At 46.4% G+C, this 23,605-nt stretch overlaps 3 protein-coding genes across 3 annotated transcripts; 2 read left to right on the top strand and 1 right to left on the bottom strand.

The window, feature by feature from the left end:
* Positions 1-4,399: 4,399 nt before the first annotated feature.
* Positions 4,400-5,924, bottom strand: LOC120671321 (thiamine thiazole synthase 2, chloroplastic). Its single transcript, XM_039951624.1, has 2 exons — positions 4,936-5,924; positions 4,400-4,825 (listed from the first exon to the last, which is right to left on the bottom strand). Exons 1-2 carry the CDS (start codon positions 5,818-5,820, stop codon positions 4,658-4,660), a joined length of 1,053 nt encoding a protein of 350 aa, XP_039807558.1. The 5' UTR covers positions 5,821-5,924; the 3' UTR covers positions 4,400-4,657.
* Positions 5,925-12,861: 6,937 nt separating this feature from the next.
* Positions 12,862-20,605, top strand: LOC120671319 (uncharacterized methyltransferase At2g41040, chloroplastic-like). Its single transcript, XM_039951622.1, has 7 exons — positions 12,862-13,372; positions 13,852-13,952; positions 14,038-14,260; positions 14,466-14,659; positions 15,212-15,323; positions 20,028-20,141; positions 20,208-20,605. The coding sequence occupies exons 1-7, from the start codon at positions 13,199-13,201 to the stop codon at positions 20,346-20,348; spliced, it is 1,059 nt and encodes a 352-aa protein (XP_039807556.1). The 5' UTR covers positions 12,862-13,198; the 3' UTR covers positions 20,349-20,605.
* A 2,432-nt stretch (positions 20,606-23,037) lies between these two features.
* Positions 23,038-23,605, top strand: LOC120669427 (disease resistance protein RGA5-like). Its single transcript, XM_039949185.1, has 2 exons — positions 23,038-23,233; positions 23,370-23,605. The coding sequence occupies exons 1-2, from the start codon at positions 23,038-23,040 to the stop codon at positions 23,603-23,605; spliced, it is 432 nt and encodes a 143-aa protein (XP_039805119.1).

Raw genomic sequence — 23,605 nt, 5'->3', positions numbered from 1 at the left:
GTGTAGGTCGGTGGTGAACAAGCAGCAAGCTTTTGGCTTTCTTTGTTCGTGTGTAAGCTGCTTGGCGTGTCCCACAGCAGCAAGCTGTTTGTATTTTTCTCTTGCAGCTGCCCGGCGTCTCCAAGGTGAGCAGCTCGCTCGTCCTCGGCGGCAATTGGCAGCCGTCGTGGGCGCTTGTTTCTCACGTGCAGAGTAGTCGTGGGCGCGGGAGACGAAGCGATGGCAGCGGCAAAGCGAAGCGATCCAACTCTCGGAACAGATCGATTCCTTTTTTTTTTATATACCAGAGATCGATTCTTTTTTGAACGGGGAACAAATCGATGCTTGATGGTAAAAAACAAAAGAGCAGGGGGTTATTTGCATAAAGATAAGGTCAGCTGGACCCATTATGGAGGATTTGAGACCCGAACTGAGTTTATGGATGGTAATGACATACTTTGAGAGTTCGTGGAACGGGATGACACAGCGGGGAAAATTTAAGGACCGACGGTGCACTTTACTCTTTAATTTACATGTTCTGCCATCCTGATCACCAACAATAGCTTTTGAGCAGTAACTTAAAACAACATATTGCAACTCCTTTCTTCATGGAGATCATTATATTTTTACGCTCGAGCGTTTGGACCACAAGGAACAAGTTCATTTTCAATGGAATTCGGTTATCCATCCAAAATATGAAATCTTCTTTTATTCATGAGTTTGCCATGGTTATCCACTGGGCAAAGCAGAAGTACTTCTCCGACATCAAAATATGGCTAGATAGCGTTGCTTAGTTTCTTTTCTTTTTCTCTTTGCTCTTTGTTATAACACAGCTGCTTTAGTTTTTTTTATAAAAAAATATATAACCAGTAGGGGAGATGTTCCCTCCTGTTTTATTAGGCTCTGTATCAGGTGCAAACCGAGACCACTGTGCAACCATGCAAACATTGAATCTAGTCCACAGGATCCCCATCCGATGGCCACGGACGGAGATATGCGCGTTTTGCAAAAAACCGCCCGCCGGCCCCTCGTTTGTTTTGCAAAACACCCCCTGCGCGCCATACGCCTTGTCAGTTTTGTGCCCGAGCCCCCTGCAGGTCTTTCGTCTCCCCTGCGATTGGCGACACTCCCAATATCCAGCCGCCGCCTGCAGGAGTAGCGCCGCCCTGCCGTGAGCCGACGCCTCCAGCTACAGTGGCTTATCCTAGCGATTGGTGACTCCGCAGCCTCCAGTTCCCTCCATGGCACCACCTCCAGTTCCCTCCAGGAGGAGCGCCGGCCCTTCACCCTCCGCCACGGATCGCTAGCTAAAGGTGAGGGGACGCTCTTGGATTGCCACGGCCGAGGAGCCCATCCGCTCCGAGTGGATCATGATCCTCCGCCCCCAGGTTCGGTCCGGCGGCCAGGTTCGTCCCGGCGGGCAGGTTTTGCAGAGCCACGTGATTTTGTAGAGCGGCTAGCTTTTGCTGAGCGGCCAGGTTCAGGCACTAGGCATGGTGAAGCAGAAGGCTGCAATGGCAATTCTGTGTAATGCCTGAACAAAAGGCTGACATGTTGTCGTTGGTGATCATCAGGCACTCAGCATTCTGTTTAATGGCTAAACAAGAGGCTGCAATGGCAATTGTGCCTCCTATGTAATGAACTTGTCTGTGGAGCATGAAAATGAATAAAATGATGTTTCTCTTGTGCAATTGTTTGAATTAATGAGATTTTGCAATTGTGCCTTCCCTGGTGAAATTGTGCCAAAGAAAAGGAATCACATTTCAAGCATATAAAAGTCCATGTTGAAAAACAATTGTGGCACAATTGTGGAACTGAAACACTAAATAATTTCACTTGTGTATGACAGTTTAGAAGCAACTCAGATTAGGCCGGTATGCTGAGCAGATGTCCCATAGATTTTTCTGTGTTGAGTCCTACCTTCACAAAACAATTGGATATGTGAAAGGAAGGGCAAACTTGTTCCTTGGATAGTTCTGAGTTCATGCAAATTCAGTTAGCCTCTATTGATTAATCGAAATCACTGCCGAACAATCAGAATTCAAATACACAGAATACAGTTCTGATTAATTGAAATCACTGCCGAACAATCAGCATTACTTTTTATTTCAATCCCAATAAAATTTACAACACAATGTCAATCTATATACAGGTTCAAACAAAAAAAAATTAAATGAAGCCGGAAACGCTAGTGTTACAGTCATGGTGCAGTAACAACAGAAAATGTGAACAGCTAGCCAAGCAGAACTAGAACTCTACAATGTCTAAAGTCAGCTGCCCATCCTGCTTGAACCTGCTGATCCATACACCATCTTGTCCAGAATCATCTATATCAATTTGTCCCTTTTTTACAATTCCGTCGATGAATTTTGCGAACTCGGGATAGCTCCGAATCTTCTGATCTAGGATTATTGCAACATTTCTTTGGTGCAAAAGGTTTTGAATTCTGGATCAAACCAAAGTGCAGGCCATCAGAGAATGATAGTAAATAATCAGCCTGTGATTGAGGAAGACACAAAAATATGAGTGCAGTCATATAGTTTGATGCAGAGATAGCTACAGGTCACAAAGTAGAAGAAAAAAAAAAAACGCAGGCAGAGCAGAGCGCAGCACCACAAGTAGAGGGGTGCCGACGATTCCCTAACCAGGGCGGCGGAGCATCACGGACTTGGGTCGGCGGAGCTCCACGGGCGCGGCAGTCGGAGGGAGGCGCCGCACCTGGAGGTGGCAGCTGGATCGGCGGAGCTCTAGGGGCGCGACAGTCGGAGGGAGGCGCCACTGCACCTGGAGGCGGCGGCTGGACCGGGCCACGGCAGTCCAAGGGCGGTGTCGCCATCCTCCGCGAGAGGAGTTCGACTCCGTGCGGCAGAGTGCCACAGGCAAAGGGGCGGTGGAGTTCAATCCGGTCGGGGCGGCGGCGCTGGGAGATCGGCAGGGCAGGGTCACAAGCCGCTGAGGGAACGGGAGGGCGATGGGGTTTTTTTTTGCAAAACGAACTCCATGGCAGGGGTGTAGGCGGGCGTTTTTTTGCAAAACGAGTGCGGCTCTCTTCCTGGGCATCGGATGGGGATCCTGTGGTGTGGATCGAAGGTTTGCATAGTTTGCACAGGGGTGCTAGTTTCCACCAGATATGCCGCCATTTTATTAAAAAAGAGAGAGTACAAGTTAGACTAACTCCAACAACAAAGAAGCAAATTGGAGAGGCAAATGCAAATTGCCTTGCATGAACAGTGGTTGAAATAGGTTTTTTTGTCTCCAACAGTTGGAGAGGCAAATGCATCCGCCAGCCCTGCCGGCTATCCGCCGCGCTCGACCAGCGAGCCGCCCTCCCCGGGCATCGCCTCGCCATCCCCCGTGCTTCCTCCCTCTGTCACCCACCCGCGGTAGCGCCGTCGCGCGCCGCCTTCCCGGCCGTGCGATCGTCGTCGTGACGCGCCTTGCGCGTTCCAGGCGGGCGTGTCGAAGCCGAGCTCTTGGGAACTGCAGAGGAAGTGCAGCGGCGGGCCCCGCCGCTACTTGTTGCCGGCCACCACCCGCCCTGTTTCATTCACCGCTGGGGAGACAAGCCTCAGGCGGCGAGACCCACCTCGACCGCGAGCGCCGTGGCAGCCGGGACAGTGAGCGCAGGCAGCGTGAAGGAGAGCTGCCCCGGTCGGAGCGCCTCGTCCGCGGCCAGCGCACGGGCAGTCGAGTCGAAGCCGAGCTCGTCGGAGCTGCAGAGGAAGCGCCACCCCCTTGTTCTTCCGCCTCCCCCTCCATGAATCAGACCGGCAGCGCGGTGAGCGCACAGCGCGAGGCAGCAGACAGAGCCGTGGCGGGAGGGGAAGCAGGGCAGGGGCGAGGCCGCGAGGGGCCGGCCGGCGGCGGCAAGGGTTCCGCTCCCGTCCGCGGAGGTGGTGCCGCCGGCTGTGTCTGCTCCCGCTCCCGCTCCTGCCGTGGTGTGCGCCGGGTACGGCGCGGACGGCGGACGGGTGCGCCACTGCGCCGGCGGGTCCGAGCTCCTCGTCGCGGCGGGGACTGGGTCGAGCAGCTCGGGAGGTGGTCGTGGCAGTGCCGGCTGCTCGTCACCGCGGGCTCGCCTCGCCCCGCGGAGTCATATGCGTTCGAGGAGAGAGGGATTACAATTTTGCATCGCCTCTCTCCTCGAATGCAATTTGCCTCCCGGGTTTGCATGCTTTGTTGGAGGGGATGCGTTCGTGAACAGTATTGATCGGAGAGGCAAAAATAGGTTTGTCTATGTCTGTTGAAGTCAGTCTTAGTATTCAAGTGTTCAAAGTGCAAAGTCACTCATCAGCAAAACACCTCACTGTTACAGCAGGTTGTAGGGACAAAGGAATACAGTAAGCAGAAGCCGGCTATAGAACTGAGCTGTTCAGGAGCCCGGCCGCTTCTCTCATCTCTTTGCAACGAATCAATCATGTACCACACCAAGTCACCAACATGCATTTTATTTCATCTTCTCTTTATTCCTGCTGCCAGGAGGGCCCCACAGAGTGGTGCCCCCACGAGACAGAGCACACAGCGGCATTCTGGCATGGCAGTGCTATGAAGTATGAACACGACACTAGCGAGACAGAGCTAAGTTGAACAAGGCAGCAGAGTCCAGAAGAAACGGAGAAAATCCCCACGGAAATCGCCCCACCCAGCGCGCGTCCCCCGCTCCAACGCCTTCCCCTGCTCACGCGTCCACGACCTCGTCGTCCTTGGACGACATCACGAACTCCTCTCGCCACGCCGGCGACGCCGCCGGGGCCGTCCCGTCGATGGCGTTGGGCCTGCCCAGCGCCTTCAGCGCCAGGTGCGCCGCCTTCTGGCCGGAGATCATCATGGCGCCGAACGTCGGGCCCTGCAATCAATCAGGAGATGCTCGTTCGTTAGCCAATCAATCATTCGAAGAACCACGAGAAAGAAAGATCGAGTTACTGGGAGGAGGGAAGAGCGAGTGAGGCTCATCACCATTCTCGGGGCGCCGTCGATCTCGGCGACCTCCATGCCGGTGACGATCATGCCGGGCACGACCTCACGCGTGAGGCGGACGATCTCGTCCTCGGCGGTGTTCATGTCCAGGGCCTTCATCCCGGGCACGGCGCTGATCATGCCGATGTCCTGCAGCCTCTTGACGCCGGTGGCCCCGAACGGCCCGTCGTGGCCGCAGGAGCTGACCACGACCTTGGCCTCCATCACGTTGGGGTCCATGCAGGACTGGGTGTCGTGGTTCATGGAGACGAGGGCCCAGTTGGTGACCACGCCGCCGACGCGGCCCTGCTTGACGATGAGGTCCTCGACGGCGACGGCGTTGAAGAGCTTCACGTTGGGGCGCGCCAGGAGGCGGCTCATGATGGTGGAGGTGAAGAGCGCGGCGTGCTTGATGACGACGTAGTCCTCGGCCTCGTCGTACGCGACGCCCAGCTCGTCGAGGAAGCGGTGGGCGGGCTTGCGCACCACCATGGCCGAGAAGAGCTGGCCGCCGAGCCAGGCGCCGCCGCCCGGGGACACGGACTGCTCCACGATGGCGATGCTGACGGAGGGGTCCTTGGAGAGCTCGTACGCGCAGGAGAGCCCCGCGGAGCCGGCGCCCACGATGACGACGTCGGTGTCGGCGTGGGTGATCATGTCGGTCATGTACCGGCGGGTCATCTCGCGGGCGACGACGGACTCCTTGATGGGGCTGAACCGGAAGGACGTGAGGTCGTAGGGCGGGCTGGAGGAGGAGGCCGAGGCGCAGATGGGCCCGGCGCCGCGCGGGGCCGCCACGGCGACGGAGGACGGGGCGCGCGGGGCGGCCGGGAGCCGGGCGCCGGCGAAGGAGGACTTGAGGAGGGTCGACGCGGTGGTGGCCATGGCCGAGAGCTAGCTAGCTTCTTGGGCTACTGTGGATCGAGATGGACGGAAGAGCTGCTGGGGATGGCACTCGGCGCTCGGCAGGTGTGAGGGGAGGAGGCTGCGGTGGCAGGGTTTAAGAAGGGGATGGCGCCGCCATGGAGGCTGCAACAAATATCTGGGCGGCGGGCGCTGTGCATGGCAGATAGGGCGTGGTTGGCCACGGCCGCCGGCTGCATCGGGCCGGGTCGAAATCGGGCAAAGGCAGCCAAAATCGGCGTTGGTGTTTTACCGGCACCCCTATCGGCGCAGATATTTTGCGACGGTTCACGGATGGAGGATTGGCTTTTGGAAGAAAGTGATGAGCTGGGATGTGGACACTCCTGTTGTGCTCAGCTCAGCGTTCACTGAATTATTACACTTAGCTTGGCAGTTCTTCCTTCTGCAAGTTCATATAGATGTATAATTATTACACTGAGATGTTATCTTGCAAAATCCAGTTTATACAGCTTCCATCTATTTATATATATATGCACATTTTCAACACAATTTTTCGAACATTTATAGCTATGGTTACAAGGGGAGTGATATGGGGATGAAGATGAATGGATGATGGACTCCACGACCTGGTGGATCCTCGGTGACAACAGTAAAATATCAATGGCTGTTTGAACATTGTCCACACATCATCTGTCCTTTTCGAGTGATATTTCTACATCCTTTTCGAAATATATCTGTACATGCTCTTGATCTTTGAAACTGGCCGCGTAAAATTCTGACCGTTGAAGTACCTATCATGTCTCGTCACTCAGCAGCCATAAAATCCCACACCTGTGAGAAGATGCCATGCAAATAAGACACAATGCTGTCTCACAAATACAATTTTATACTATCTTATTAATTAGCAAATTATTGTGGTGATAGCGTCTCAATTGTAAATCCGAACTAGACTACAAAATGGGTCAAGTTCGTTCAAATATCTGCAGACCATGTTTGGTCCATATGATCCATGAAAACGACATTGCATCCAGAAACCTTTTCAAAGAAAGGATGAGCTATTGTACACCATTCCTTTAATTTCCGGCCCTGGCCATGTGATCGCAATGCGATCCTTTGTATTGATTTGCCATTTTCAGGAATTGTTATCAAAATGGAAAATGCAAGAAGATCTAGATCTTTCGGACCACTGGCCAATGGATTTTGCCCCTTGACACTTCATCGGGGCACTTCAGAAGCCACATCTGAGCCATGCACTTAGTCAATGCCACAGGAAACTTTTAATTTTAGCAGCTGGCCAAAGAAAAATTGAAATGTTTATTCAAGAACAGGCTAGAAATTAAATATGAGAGGAAAAGCATTTCTAATGGTTCTATATTATTTGATGTTCTAAAATAATTTTTATGTACATTATGTCTAAACATCACTTACACTAACTTGTACTCCCTCTGTTTTTTTTCCATCTCACATTGCTTTATCCTAAGTCAAAATTTTCCAACTTTTATCAAGTTCGGCGGATTCAATATACAATTTGGTATTGTAGATGTTGTTGTAGTTTTCTATAAACCTGATCAAAGGTAGGCAAATTTTACTTAGAACAAAGCAAATGCAATATGTAAAAAAGGATAGAGTGTTGGCGCATCAATCACATGAGTAGCTCATGTTGGCTTGCCTAGTAATTGCACTTACAGTCACTACCAGAAAACAGCACATTCATCCTTGTACGTTAGTACCGGTTGTCTTTTACCCGGTACTAAAGGATGCATTTAGTACCGGTTCTGCAACACAATACCCATAGGACTATTTAGTACCGGCTAGAACAACGAATCGATACTAAAAAAACACTACTGACGTCGAGAGATAACCATTTAGTACCGGCTGGTGGTTCCAGCCGGTACTAAATAACACCCAAAATATTTAATACCCGGTAGAAAAAATATTCTATTAGTACCGGACAGAGCTTCCGTCCGGTATTAACCTGACAACGCGGAAAAATATCAGGATGGACGAGCGGCCAGCACCAGCCTTATCTATTCCCTTCCCTTCTCCATTTTTTCCTCATCCCTTTTTTCTTCTCTTGCTCTTTCCTTCTCCCTTCTCTCCTCTCTCGTGCAGGGTAGATCTGAGGCGTGGCGCCCCCCGGCCGGCCGCGGCACGGCGGCGGAGATGCGCGCGTGCACTGGTGCTGCTCGGCCCCGGCGGCGGAGGCGGGGGGTGGTGCTGCCCCGCCCCGGCGGCGGAGGCACGCGCGACCCGGCCCCAATGGCGGAGGCACGGGGACGGCGCTGCCCGGCCTGTGCGGCGGAGCCCCACGCCGGCGGGTGCGGCCCAGCCCCGGTGGCGGAGGCGCTCGGGCCAGCGGCGCGGCCCGGCGCCTACGGCAGAGGGCACGCTGGAGGGCGCGGCTCGGGGCATGGCGCCGGAGGTACTCCGGCGGGCGCAGCCGGCCCACGGTGGCAGAGCCACAAGCGGGCGCGGCCAGCAGCGGCAGCGGACGCCCTGGCGCCGGCTCTCTATGGCTGGGCGAGGGCTTACGGCCTGCACCGCCGCCCGGCTCATGATTTTTTTTCATTTTTAGGTATCAGCTGAATGTTGAATCTCTTGTGTTGTATAATTTTTCTTATAATTTTTTGTCTTTGTAATCTTGACTTGAATGTTGTAACTTAAGTGAAGCTTTTCCGACTCCTCACTCCTTCCTTTCTGTTTATTTTTTTCTTCACGAGCAGACTTCTTTTCTTCCCACCACTTTTTCTCTGTTTGTGAAGAACAGAAGTCTGTTCTTGAAAAACAGAGAAGAAAGATGGAGCACGATGGTGGAAGAAAAAAGAGGAGAGAGAAAGGATGAGGAACCGGATAAGCAATTTGATTTTTTTTGACAAAAATATCTTTAGTACCGGTCGGTGTTGGTGACCGGTACTAGATTGTGTCATTTGGTACTGGTCAGACCGACCGGTACTAAATGCTGTCACATTTAGTACCGATCGGCCGGTACCGGGCAGGAAACCGGTACTAACCAGAGGTTCTTGCCCGGTACTAATGTCCAGGTTTCTAAAAGTGAGTTGTAGCGGCTTTTAAGAAAGTGAGATGGGCTGTGTTTAGATCCGTAAAATGGTGGTAAAAAGGATCACATCGGATACTGTAGCACAATGTAGTACTTTTCGTTTATTTGTGGTAATGGTTGTCCTACCATGACCTAACTAGGATCAAAAGATTCGTCTCGTCGTGTACATCAAAACTATATAATTAGTTTTTTTATTTACCTACATTTAATACTCCATACATGAGGTAAGAGATTTGATGTGATAGGTGAATAGTGAAGTTTGGATAGAGAAATTTTGGAACTAAACACAGCCATGACATCGGGACACTATTGCTGTGCTCATATCTCTCACGCTAAATTATTACATTTAGCTTTCGAGTTCTTCCTTTTGCAATTGTAGATGTGGCCGATAGTGATCCTTCATTCCTTCCGCAATCCATGTAGCGCGTTTTGGCGAGAGAAATTAACTCCTTTTTGTTACTGTGCAAATTCCAGTTTATACAACTTTGATCATAAGCACCTTTCGACACAATTTTGTCGATATGTGGCTATGGTTACGAGAAGGTTGATGTTTTTTTTTGAGATTACACAATACAACTCAGATACTCACAATACATGCACACTCACCTCTAAACGCTACCCCTGTGAGCGTGTTGAGACGATGGACTCCATAACTCGATGATCCTAAGTAGCCCGTAACACATATCAGTGGTTGCTTCATGTCCACACATGAAACATATCTTTGTGCTTGTCTTTTCTAAGTGATATTTCTACACCCTTTCCAAAATAGATATGTTACATGTTCTTGACTTCTGAAAGTTAGCCGCCTAAAATCTGACCTTTGAAGTACCTATCATGTTTGATCAGCAAATCCCACCACCTGCGAAAAGGTGCCATCAAATAAGTCACAATGAGGGCTCATGTATAATTTATACTATCTTACTTATTAAGTAGCAAATGCCATTTTTTTCTCTATTTAGTGATTGAGCCTCAAATGCAAATCTCAAGGCTATAAAATGGTCAAGTTTAATTTGATTCAATTATATGTCCGACATATTTGACCATATGATTCATGAAAGCGATCTTATACCCAGAAATCTTTTCTTATAAAGAATGAGGTACGGTACACTTTTCCTTTCCTAGGCTACGTGATCATATGATGTGACCCTTATTCATTTGCCCCTTTAAGGGGATTGTTGAAAAAAAAATGAAAAATGCAAGGAGGTGTAGATCTTTCATGGGACACGTCATTACCGACTTTTGGGCCATCTACCTAGTTATTTTATATATTTTTAGCTACATATACTGATATGCATCATCCATCGGATATGCCACATGAACCTTTTAAACTTTTAGCAACTGGCAGACGGAAAATAGAATGAAAAAGGTTAGCACAAAAGTATCAGAGGTAAAAATCTGAAAAATCCATATTATTTCAAGCACACGATACTTTTATTTACTTTTATGTGTGAACTTCACTTGCACTGACTTGCATTGATACATCAATAAAGACATTGTCTTAGGTCGAGAGTATCGATCCTAAACTAAAGGTTTGTTTGGATCCCGAAATTAATTTTTAGCCGGCTAGCAATTAGTTCTAGATGATCCAAACAAGGGAAGTACATGGACTAAAATTAACTTAGATAGGCATCTAACTAAAATTTAGTCCATTAGCTCTCAAAATCCAACTAACAAGAACTAATTTCTGGCAGTGGAGATATTAAAAATACCTCAATACCTTGCACAAATATTATCCTCCCGTAACGTGAGGTTGCCACAAGGTATAAACGATTTTACTCAATACTAAGGCCAAAATTTAGCTTGGTATCCAAACACGACAGTTCAATCTAAGGTCTTTTCCATTGATGGGTGGAAACCGGACGATTCTATTCATCGCGTGCGTGCGTGCGTGATGAGCTGTCGCAGAACCCGTTCACACCCGCCCTGCAAGTCTGTGCTGCTGTTATATCTCTTTTTTCTTTCTCCGAAGGTCCATTACGGTCCATTATTACACATGCATGCGTGTTTCTGATGCCACACAGAAGACATCACCCGGATATGTAGAATAATTTCGTGTAAATTCAAGTTCAAATATGAAACTCATGTTTTCTATACCAATTAGTCCAATAAAATTTCTGGTGTGCCTATATGTTCCGGTTCATCAAATCTAGATCATATTTTCAATAGAATATTTTTATTTGTTCCAGAATGTTAATTTCAAAATGTTTTTTCTTAAAACATTTTATTTTGTTCTCAAAACAATTATTGTTTCTTAATTCATAATACTTTTTCTTAGAACATCTTCATTTGTTTTGGGAACACTTCATTTTGTTATGTTCCATAATACTTTTTCATTTTGTTTTGAGAACATTTCATTTTTGTTCTCGGAACAATCTACATTTTTTTAGTGTTTCTTTTGTTCAAAACAATTTTTCCATGGAATATTTTTATATGTTCCAAAATAATTTTAAAATACAACAATACTTTTGTAATCGTATTGGAATTCATATTTGAAAACTATTTGTAGTCGTTGCATGTGCTACCGTTCTCTCCTGTGACATGTGGGTCCCTGCTGCAGCTGCGTCTATTTAACACGCGCGGCTGTGCCCTCCCCATCTCATCGTATAAAGTGTTTCGATCTCTCCTCCGCGGCTATTCTATCAAGCGGATGGCCTATACTTAGCGTGTCGACTTTTTCTCTTTGATGACTCTTTTCTATTCCTCCGCCTTCTATTTTGGAACATTATGAAATGTTCCAAACATTTAGTAATGGCTAAGAACATGTTTGGAACATTCTGAATTGTTAGTAGCATTTTTATAACGTTTGGAACTTTTCAGGATGGCTTAGAATTAGGATTTTTAAATATTTGGAACAATGTAGAATTGTTTGAAACATTCTGAATTGTTTGTAACATTTTGAAATGTTTGCTAAAGTTTTCTAGGACTGAGGTATTCAGAAATCGGAACATGATGAAATGTTCTACCTATTTTGAATAATGGGAACTATTTGAAATGTTTGGAACATTCTAAAAACTAGATTTTTTGAAATTTTTGGAACATTCTGAAATGGTCTCTGCATTATGTAAACATTCTAAACAAATATGTAATTCTTGAAACATTCTAAAGTGTTTGGTAAACATTTGGTGGGAAATTTTTGCTAAACATTTTTGCGGAATACTCTGAAAATGTTTTTCAAACAAACCTGAAATGACTCAGAAACTTAGAATATTATGAAATGCTTACTAACATTTCTAAATGTTTACTCAATGAAAGATTAGAAGTTGATTCTTTGGCAGAAAAATTTAATCCATGGACGAGCAGTAATGGTTGAAGAAAAAGAGAGCAACTACATCATGGGTTTGTTTGTGATACTCATATCTGGGTGATAGGTAGGCATGCGTACAGTTAATGGGGGTGTCTATTCATAGAGTTATTATATCATCGCACAAGTCCGTCAGAGTTAAAAGATTCCAGAGATGTAAATTGTTTCAGAACAAAATAAAATGTTCCGAAACAAAATAAAAAATTTCTGAAAAATAGAAATTATTCCGAAACAAGATAAAAATTATTCTCAAGATATAAATTTTTTCAGAATAAATAAAAATGTTTTTAAAAAATATCATCAAAATATAATCAAGTGTGGTCTAGTTTTGAAGATCTCATCGTAAAAAACACAACGGTGCAATCGAAATGTAATTTGGATAACCCGTTTGTAAGATAGGACATTTTTTTAGTTTGAAGTACACGGGAATCGAGACACGTGAGCTGCCGCAACCGCCTCTACGACCCCGGTTAATGGGTGAAGAAAGAAACCAAGAAAAAAAACAAAGAAAGAAAAAAGAAAGAAAGGAAACTAATTAGCGTTTAGGTTTCACGCACGATTAAGGCCCTCCAATCCGCACGCTACCCCCGCGCGGCGCGCCGGCGCGCGGGCGGCCCGCATGCCCGTCCGGCTGGTTCTGCGACGCAAACAGAACTAATCGCATAAAGCGATAAATAGACTCCCCCAGAAAAAGCACTACGCATGTGCCGGCAGGCGACGGGCAAACGAGCGAGAAATCTTGACGCGTGCGAACGGAGCCACGGCAACACGGCAAGCCCGCGGGCCGCGGCGCGCCACGCGGCCGGCAGAGGATCAGAGCCGTCTCGCCCGCGTGCCCGCCCCCTCTCCCCCTTGGCGAACGGGCGCACGTTGCGCCACGCCGTAACCGCTGCCACCACACTCCCGTTGCGGCGACGAGGGCTCGCTGCTCGGCAGCCAAACCCAAGCGCGCAGCTTTGTTCTCCTTCGCCGCCAGGTCGGCGGGTGCGCTCTCGCCGGACCCTTCCCTCGCCGTGACCGTTTGCTGCGCTCGGCGCGCCATGGAGCTGCTGGTACGCGCGGCGGCGGCCGCCGCCGCGTCCTCCTCCCCGCACCCATCGCTCCAGCTCCCCCGCCGCGCCTGCGTCGCTGGCTCCTGCCGCCCCCGTCCCCGCCGCCCCGGGTTCCCTTCTCTCCGCGCAGCGGCGGCGGCGGCCGCCACCGTCGTGGAGCCGGTACGTGTTCCGTTCATCGGACGAGTAGTTGTCGCCGGACTGGTTGCCTAGCCCACCACGTGTTCGCGGCTATGCCGGGATGGCGGCAACCCTGTGCCAGGTCGATTAGCACGGCTTTCTTGATTGCTGCTGCTGAGGAGATCTTGGTAATGAGCTTTAGGCGAGATAAATGATTCAGCTTCCGTCCGTCCGTATTTCTGGTACCGGTTGCTGTGCCATGGTAGCTGCAAAGGATCTTGTTACGGTTCAGACACACCAAAGAGCTGCCGCATTGGATAGTCAAGTTAGACCGTTGACATGCATAGGATAACTCCAGTAGATACTGTTTTTGGATTTACTATTTTGTGGTGTGGTTTTTTCTTTCTTACTAGACCCTGATATCCAGTTCTCTAGGACTTCCGGGTTCCTCGCTAACAATTTGTCTTCATTGTGCCATGTAAACTGCAGAGCTTGTAATATTTGTGACCCAATCTTTACAGGAAACAAAAGAACAGCAGAATAACACTTCAGAAACCGAGGTGTTTGCGTGCCCTGTTTGCTACGAACCATTGATAAGAAAAGGGCCACCGGGCATAAACTTGTATGTCTAGTCCATTTCTGCTTATCTTCAAGCAAATGTTTTGGCTAGATGAACATTTATGTTCTTTGGATTACGAATGCGTCAGGTCAGCAATTTATAGGTCAGGATTCAAGTGTTCAAAGTGCAACAAGTCATTTACCAGCAAAAACATCTTCTTGGACCTCACTGTAACTTCTGGGACAAAAGAATATACGGAACAGAAGCCTGCTAGAACCGAGCTGTTCAGGAGTCCACTTGTCTCCTTTCTTTATGAGAGAGGGTGGCGTCAAAACTTCAATCAGAGCGGCTTCCCTGGTCTTGATGAAGAGGTATCTTTCTGCTGGATTTCTTCATCTTCGACTCCACGTGTTACTGCACAATGATTTAGAAAAGCCATTCTTGTGATTCAATACGTAATATATTTTATACAGTAGGCACTTCTGTTGCAACAAAAGATTATTTAATTCATAGGGATTCACAAATAGTTCATCTAGCGAAAATCTGAACATGTCCCTCTTCTATTCCTCTTGACAGTTTCAAATGGCTCAAGACTATTTCCAACCTGTTGCTGGAGGTATCCTTCTTGATGTCAGCTGCGGAAGTGGCTTGTTTACTAGGAAATTTGCAAACTCTGGGACATACTCAGCTGTAATTGCTTTGGACTTCTCCGAGAATATGCTTCGCCAATGCTATGAATTTATTAAGCAAGATGATACTCTCCTCAACGTGTAAGCTCCCCATCTTGTTTTTGAATCTTTTTCATATGTTTTGTGCTTTCCCTATAATACTGAAAGAAATGTCTTGCATACTTCAAATAGAAAAGTTTATGTAGGATCATGGATGCAGATTAACAGGGGATTTGGGGTTGAATTAGGAGCCATAGTTTTCCATTCTGATACTAACTTCATGCTCACAAACTAGCTATTGAGAAGTTGGGGAAGGCCAAAGGATTTTCTCGCTGGAAACAAACTAGCTCAAACATATTGCCAATTAAAGATATACTGGGCATCACTGTCATGTTTATTGGAACCTAAGATTTTGTGCCAGTTTGATACCACCGATGCTAATATCAGTTGCTATAAACACTGATAATCTGGACTGTAAGTCTATAATCAACAGTGCACCCATTATTTCGATCCGTATTTCTCTGATTTTTTTTCATGAGTGTTACAGTGAAACTTCCAGATCACTTTATGTAAGATAAGCAGTAATTAAAAACCATTGTTGGCATTATTCCAAGATCATTCCACAAAAGCCTTCTTCCTCTTTTGTCTCTGCAGGAATCTAGCACTTGTGAGGGCAGATATTTCAAGGCTCCCTTTTGCTTCTTGTTCTGTAGATGCCATTCATGCTGGAGCTGCTATCCATTGTTGGCCCTCACCCTCTAATGCGGTACCCCATCCTTCTCATTTGCACTTTTGATTTATGTAAATATTTCAATAGAAGTTCATATTTGTGTTTTATTCACCATGTAACTGCACAATATTGTAACTGCTTACCTGAAAGTTCTGCGCATATTATGCACAACAAAGTTACAATTACATTTGATATGGACTTGTTTTAACCATTGGATTATTTTAACAGAGTGCATAGAAGCCTGAAAGGCCATTATCTGATATTAAGCTGTGATAACATTTTACTTGCATGTTTCTATACAGCTTACCTGATCAGTTTCATGCTGTTGTTACCTGAATATGACATTGCATCTTAGCAAATTCATAAATCCGAATTGTAATAGTACTATTAGCGCTCCCCACCTAGCCAATCCGACCATAAAACCCAGGTGTTATAGTGGGAGGGTGTGGCAGTCCCGCCTAAATTAATCCGGCTTAAGTGCGCTAACCATCACCGAAACGGCACTCAGGGTTAACACGCACTTAAAACGGAGTAATCCGGCAGTGCTGTCGGGTAAAATCCCAATTAAACCACTTGAAACAGGATCGACAAAGCAGTTCAGAGCGTGCAACATTCCACAAATTTTACAGCACAGAGTATGAAACTGAATTATCATTGCAAACCAAGTTTGAATTTATAAAAAAAGACAACAGAGTTCAAGTGCAACAGAAAAAATACACGATAGTCTAGTGTCGATAGAAGACGTCATGATGAAGCCCGTACATAACATCAACCACACCCTCAGATGTATCACCTGAAAAACAAAGCCACAAGCAAGGCTGAGTATACTAATACTCAGCAAGGCTTACCCGACTAAGGGTATACTTAGCCCTTTATCTAGACATGCAAGGCTTTTGACTTGAGGGGTTTGTTTGCCGAAAAGCAGTAAAAAGTAGATCCTTAATTTCATATTTTAGCTTTCAGGTTCTAGTTCAATTAACCATTCTAGGTTAGCATCTATCCAATAGCATACATGGTGGAAACAATTATCTTTCATCATTCAACCAGCCAAATTCATCATCCTCATCATCTTCCACTTTTTACTCTATGTGGCAAAAGGGTTAAGCAGTCCCAAACCGTGAGAAGCGGACGATTCGAATCGAATTTGTTAACCTGGCCAGGCAGACCTAACACACACGCATGGGGATCGACGTCTCGCTTCGCCCACGCGACTTTTCCCTTCAATTCCCGCTGCACGGAACAGGCCCACCGCCCTCGACTACAAGAATCCACGCCACGGTACGACGCCGGGTCGTGAGCCTTCTTGCACCCGCATGTGGCCGCATGAGAACAACGTTCAAAGACGGTGGGGAGTATGTTCCGGCCTCGGTGCAATCCAGTACTTAAGTTTACCGATTACCATATTTCTCGGCATGTGGTTAGTACGTTCAAAAAAACTTAACCACCACTACCACACACTGCGGCCTTATCCATTTTCCCTAAACAGACGGGGTATCACAAGTACCACAACCCCGCCCGTAAACCTTATAGTTGCAGTATGTAGTAAACATTCAACTCCTATAATTCTCGCGAGTGACAGGAAATCACTCGACTTCTACCGAACCATTAGCCTAGCCATCTAGCGACCAACACATACTAGTGTTCAAGCATAGGTGCATAGGATTATGCAGCTAAGGTTCCAAGCAACTCCTATAAACTTAAATGCGCAAGTAGATAGAAACAATAATAAGTTGCATAAATTTAAAATAGATAGGACATGCTCCGGGGCTTGCCTGGAAATAACACTAGGTCAGTGTTAGTTAGAGAAAACTCGCTCGGCGAACATCTTCCTTCGGTCGTGCACATCGGGATCCATCCGTCCATCTTCTAGACGTGTCCACCATTCATCGTTTTCCGGCTCGTCTCCGATATCACGTCACTCATGCGGTTTTTCTATCGTACCTAAATGAAATGCGACAATGCATATGTATGAATGCACAGTTTCGAGTTGCTCAACAATGTAGATGTTATTATTTTTCCTTCACGATAAAGTTGTAGTCCACCTAAGTGAGTTTGGACATGATACTTCTAAATTAATATTTCCTGGGCAGTCATTTATAGAGTAGTTATTTAACAGAACTTAGTTTATAAAATCAAAGTGGGGTTTTCATTATATACCAAAACATACAAAAGTTATTTCTTCTAACAAAACTAAAGATAACATGCTTTGTCCAAAACTATAATTACCCATAGCTCATGGGGTTGAAATTTTGATGCAAGGAGCAAAACTGAAGTATCAACTTACAATAAAATTTTCAACTATTTTCATGAAGCAGATTAAACATAAATAATAAGTTAAACAACTTTTGCTGGGATAAAGATCTATTTTTACAGGACAAAGTAGGAAGTTGTTGATTCTCAAACTTGGCATACAGGTTCATCTACTCAAACTCAACCTCTAGAAAAACTATGAGATTTTTCTAATGAAGGAAACTAGGGTTTTTTATTTACAAAGTTTATTCATGATTAAATCGAAAGGACTAGTTATACATTACTAAAAATTCCCAAAAATTTTCTACAGCATCTAGAAACAAATGTAAGGCTGTTGTAAAAATTTCAGCTCAAGAAAACTAGTATAGAATCCTGTGGATTTAATTCTATTTAACCTATGCATAAACCAAGATTTAATGAAACCTATAGCTAGAGTTGTCAAAATGTCCTCACATTTTTACAGTAAGCTATTAATCTAGGGTGTAGCACTCTGTCCAAAAACTAGCCTTAGTTCATGACTACAACAGGAGATACATTTGGGTGCTATTTAATCTAATCTTTATCCTAAATCAAAATAGAAGCATAATATGAACATGTGACTGTAACAAAAGTTGTAGGTTTTGATCTAAGGATTCCAAAACATTTTATTTTGCATTTTTATGATTTTTCTACGATTTTATATGGAATTTACAAGTTTTCTGTTTTTGAAACAAAAGAAAAAAGAAAACGAACTCTTGCATTTAGGCCCCTGGAAGTTTGTTTCTTCTCAGGGAAGGTCCCTGGCGGACGGAACAGAACAGGGGAGGGTCTACGGCGCCGTTTCCAGCGAGGTTCGGCCCCGGTGGCGAGGGGGAAGTTGGGGAAAAGGGTGAGGGGCTCGTGCGCACCTGCCGGTGGTCTCAGTTGGGGCTGAGGTGGCCTGTGGTGGCCTGTCCGCGGGCGCCGGCGGCCGGCGGCGGCCCTGTGTCGCGGCTGCGCCGCTCCGGCGAGGGAGAGACTAGAGAGAGCGAGGAGTGGTCGGGGAGCTTCAGGGGGAGGTCGTGGAGCGATTCCCGGGCTTAGTTTGGGCGAAGGGAGACCAGAGGTGGGAGCTCCGCGGGAGCAGGGCGACAGCGACCATGGGGTGCCGCGGCGGCAGCTCGCCGGTGGCTTGGGGCGGTGGTGAGCGGGCTTGGGAGGACCAGTGAGGACCGACGAAGCTCGCTAGAGGGTCGGTTTTGGGGAAGGAGGGGCGCAGGAGGGAGCTCCACGGGAGCAGACGGCGGCAATGGCGCCTGCGGTGCGCTGAGCGACGGGGAGGAGGGGGCTCGGCTCTGGAATAGGCAAAACGGAGAGTAGAAAACGAACTTGGCTTCATTGGATGGTTAAGCGGCGACGAGAGGGTTCGACGAGGCGACGCGTGGTGGTGCCGGCGACGAGACGGCGACGAACGGCGTGAGCAGAGAAGGAGATGGAGTTGATGGCAGTCTCGTAATTAACTCGAAGTTCAAAACTCCAGTTCGTAAACTCTATTTTTCTCCCTATTCCAAAGGTCAAATGAAAAACTTTTGAATATCAAACTTGCTTAAAATTTCGAGATCTACAACTTTCGTTTTAGGCATTTTTTCATTTGAGGCTTCGTTTGAAAATAAAATTTGAAACTTGAGTGCGTTTGAAAAGATACTATATGCTTCGAAATTCAAATTTTTCTCCCATTTTTGTGTGGCAACTCGAAAAACTTTGAACACGAAAGTTGTTCATTATTCGAAAACCTATAACATTGGTTTTGGGCAAAAATTCATTTGAGCAACAGTTTAAAATTCATTTTTAAAACCTGCTCGTTACAATTTGAAAAATTACTTAAATGTTTAAAAACTGTGATTTCAAGAACTCGTCATTTTATGAGTAAAATTTTATTTTCTCCCGTTGACATCAACTAAACTTTGGTTTACCATGATGTTAGTGATATGTCAATTCAATTTCAGACGCAAACTTGCATCATTTTAAAAGTTATTTAAGTTTTCTCACCTGAGTTCAAATACACATAAACACACATACATAGAGACATTCATGCATACACGTGCATTCATTTCAAGGCTTCTTGGTTAATGATGCATGATGACGGGTTTAACATTGCTTGCTTAGCATTTTAAAATTCCGGGATGTCACAGAGGGGTGGGGGCTTTTATCCATAGTCCATCATTCCCCCTACGGCGTGCGAGCCCGGCGTAGCCCGCAGCAGGTCTCAGCACACGAGAGGCGCAGGGGAAATCGCGCAGCGGAAATGCGTGGCCGGGTGGGTTCGAACCCGGGACCTCGGCTCTGATACCATGTTAGCGCTCCCCACCTAGCCAACCCGACCATAAAACCCAGGTGTTATAGTGGGAGGGGTGGGGGCTTTTATCCATAGTCCATCAAGTACCATTATTGAACTGCCATCCAGGCATCCAGCACTGGCAATCCTTTGCCCTTGCATGGTTACGGTATCATTGACTGCTTTCTTATTGTCAGGTAGCTGAAATAAGCCGTGTCCTCAAACCTGGCGGTGTGTTTGTGGGCACAACTTTCTTATCCTCTCCCAGGAACAACCCATTCTCTGTTGAAGCATTAAGGCCACTGAGACAGGTAAATTGCTTGCTTAAGGGAGCTTATATTCTGAAATTTCTCCTTTCTGACTGCTTTGCGTTGCAGATTGTTGGACCAGTAAACACAAGCTACAATTACTTCACCGAAGGAGAGCTAGAAGACTTGTGCAAATCGTGTGGCTTTGTTAACTATAGCAGTAAGGTTCAGAGGTCATTCATCATGTTCTCCGGGCAAAAGCCATTCTGAAGAAATCTCAATCTCTACTGTTTCTTTAGGATTACGTGTAAAATGAATCTACTTGAATTTCATACGTTTACATATCAAATAGAGAATAGTGTGCCTAGGGTTCCTCATTTTCTGTATAGATGTGTGTCCCTGAATGTTTTCAGAACAAGATGGACAAAAATGTATGCTGCAGATTCTTGAAAGAATCACTACCAGTGCAAAAGAAACACTACTATACTAGCTCTCATTAATAAAGGAGACTATCCACATTTTCTTTACGAGCTACTCCCTTCGTCCTAAAATAAAATGTACATATTTTATCTTAAAATAGACTATCCACCTTTCTCTACGAGCTACGAAGTTCGTTATGGTATTTTATTTTATCCTAAGTTAAAGTAGTCTAAAGAAAAGAATATTAGTATCAAATACATTTGAACCAATATCTCATTGAGACTTCTCCTTTTAGTCGATCGTAAATTATAAAAATATATTTTATAATAAATTTAGATATTCTCATTTGACATTTAAAATATTATAATTTTTTTTAAATTTAGTTGATGTTAAAATAGTTTAACTTAGGACAAATCAAAATATCTTTATATTGCAGGATGGAGGGAATAAGAACAGAAAAGATAGTACAATCCCTCTTTATTTTCTATTTTCTTTTTATGTAAGTAAAATGGTGAGTTGGACTTATACGAAGTAGCTGAGATGGTTTTTTTGGATGAAGCCTAGGTCTTGTTTGTTTTCGCTCAACTTATAATCTAAGTGTGTTTGAGAGAAGCGAAGATTTTCTCATTTCTCAATTCTTGCTTCTCATAGTTCAGATATGTGAAACGGATTATCATAAAAATAAAAATAAGCGCAATGTTTGGTGAAATTATCATTTATTTCCTCTAATAAGCCGATTATAATCGGAAACGGGAGCATCTCCAAGAATGCCCAAAATTCATTCCTAAAAACAGTTTTGGGAGCAAACAATAAAAACACCCGCTCCAACAGTGGCCCACAGCAGTACCCAATTTTTTCGCGCGCCTAGTCCCAGCGGTGAGCGGAGCCAGATTTCCGCCGCTGGCTCGCACTCCCAATCCTGAGATGCGGCAACTGTTTCTTCCTCCCGCGCGTTTCCCCACTACTTCGTGAGTTTCCTTCAGCCCGCCGGTCCCTTTGCGCTCATTGCAGTGCAGGCGACGCCGGCGTCCCATCCGCCGTCCTCCCGCTGTGAAGATGCCAGGCAAAACGTGTTTCCATCGTATTTCTTTATATGGATTCTCTTTTCTTCTTCTTCCAAACTATGCTATCGTCATTGCTAAAAAAAAAAACTATGCTATCGTCGGTGTAATCAGTCACAAGAGAATGTGGCGATAAAAAAAGAAGGAAACGAGAGAAAATTCGCGAGTACAAAAAGATTCTTTTTTAGAAGGAAAATATATTGATCTTAGCGTATTACACCGGCCCTTTTACAAACATGACTCCAAAAAAAGAAAAATTACAAAGAAGTCCAAAGCTCATGTTCATCTTCCTCGAAGCCTTTAGAGATCCGTTCGTCACCACCGCCGAAGCCGCTTCCCAATCGTCTTCGGGCACCAGAGCCAATCTCCACAAGGTGGAGGCCGTAGAGGAGGGCTTACTTTTAGGCGAATCAGCCGAGTACACTGCCTCCCAGGTGCATCGGCCAACTCCCGTACCCACGACGCATCCTTCGATTCCACCGCCGGCAACCCGAGCAAAGCTCAAATTTTCACCAAAGATCATCTTCATCGAGATTAACAGGGTCAACAACATCATCACCTGAAGAAGACGACGATGCGCCGGCCTTCGACTCCTGGACAGGTCTCCCCAGCCTCTCCGTTGACGTCGGAGTAGATCGCCATCGGAGAACGGAAGAGGTTGGGAGAAATTATTCCGCTGCGCCGCCATCGCCAGGAAAAGCAAGCTGCAGAGGAGCCACACTCCTCCGGCAAAACCTAACTCCACCGCCGAACATCGACGGCGAGCAAATCCTAGACCTAGATGGACTCGACTAAAATCCTACGAAAATAGACGATCTGTTGAAGAGACGGACCCCGCTCCTCGTCACCACCGGCAGCGAGGCCGGAGGCGAGGGAACGGGGGCCGCAAACGGTGGTGGCGGCGGCGGCGTCGCCCCTCGGCTTCTTTCTTTCACGAGAGGAAAGAATAAAGTTGGATATCGTTTTCGGTGCGAGTACAAAAAGATTCAGTGTTCGGCAGATCTCACATGAAAAATCAGCTAATAGTCCCACAAGCAGATGACGTGGCAACTTAAACCTTTTTTTGGAACTAACTATTAGGAACTGTTGGAGAAGAGGTTCTTCTCTCCCAATATTTTTTGGCATGTCTAAAATTTAGTTTTTTTGGACTATATTTTTTGGACACTCTCGGAGATGGTCTAATAGGATCCGGCGGAAGGTTGTCCTGATACTACTCCGTGAGCCTCTTCCCAAAGTCCCGTCCACCCTCCCGGAAAAAAGAAAACAAAACCCTTCCCGTCCTTGCTTTCAGGAGAGAAAACCCCTCTTCCCGTCCTCCCCGCCCCGCGCGCGGCGGAGATCGGGCGGCTAGCCTGGGCAAGGTATAGCTTCCAATTGAAATCGTTGGTCTATGGAGGTTACTGTTACTGCATCGCAAGGACCCTTGCGGTCCCTTCCCAAGAAGCTAGAGGCGCTGCTTCTGCTTCTTGTCCAAATGCATGCTATTGAAAGGGGACAAGAAGCGGATCTACCTCCTCAAATCCGAGCTCGAACGATTGATATCTGAATATCTGATGGAGCCGTCAGATGTGGGTTATCCTGCTTTGAGCATCGAATACTGGGTAAATGAGCTCACTGAGCTGGCGTACAACATCGACGACTGCGTGGACAAGCTCGTGCATAGATACATCGATGGTAAAAAAGCCTCCCCTTCCTTTCTGATCATAGCAGTGCTATTCTATGAGTTATTTGAAGTAAAGCCGTACAGGGGATTTTCTTTTGGATTCTTATTCAAAATGCCTCGCTTAACTCGTGCATTCCTTTTTTTCAGGCTCTAAGATCACACATATTTGTAACAGGCTGAGGGAGAAGTTGAACCCTCTTCGATGGCTCACCAACGACTTCTCAGAATTTAGAGATCGTCTGAGGAGGGCTATCCAGCGGTACAGGAACTTTCATCTTGATCGATGGACCTTCAAGCCTGGCATTCTCTCCGATCCGCCTCTGCTTCCGCTGCTAGATAGCGGGGCCCCTGGTCTTGTGGGTTTGGACAGTGTTGATGATTAA

The sequence above is a fragment of the Panicum virgatum genome, chromosome 4N, assembly GCF_016808335.1.
Source record: "Panicum virgatum strain AP13 chromosome 4N, P.virgatum_v5, whole genome shotgun sequence".
Taxonomy (NCBI): Eukaryota; Viridiplantae; Streptophyta; class Magnoliopsida; order Poales; family Poaceae; genus Panicum; species Panicum virgatum.
Note: the sequence above shows the minus strand (reverse complement) of the source record. Positions and strands in the feature narration are given on the sequence as shown.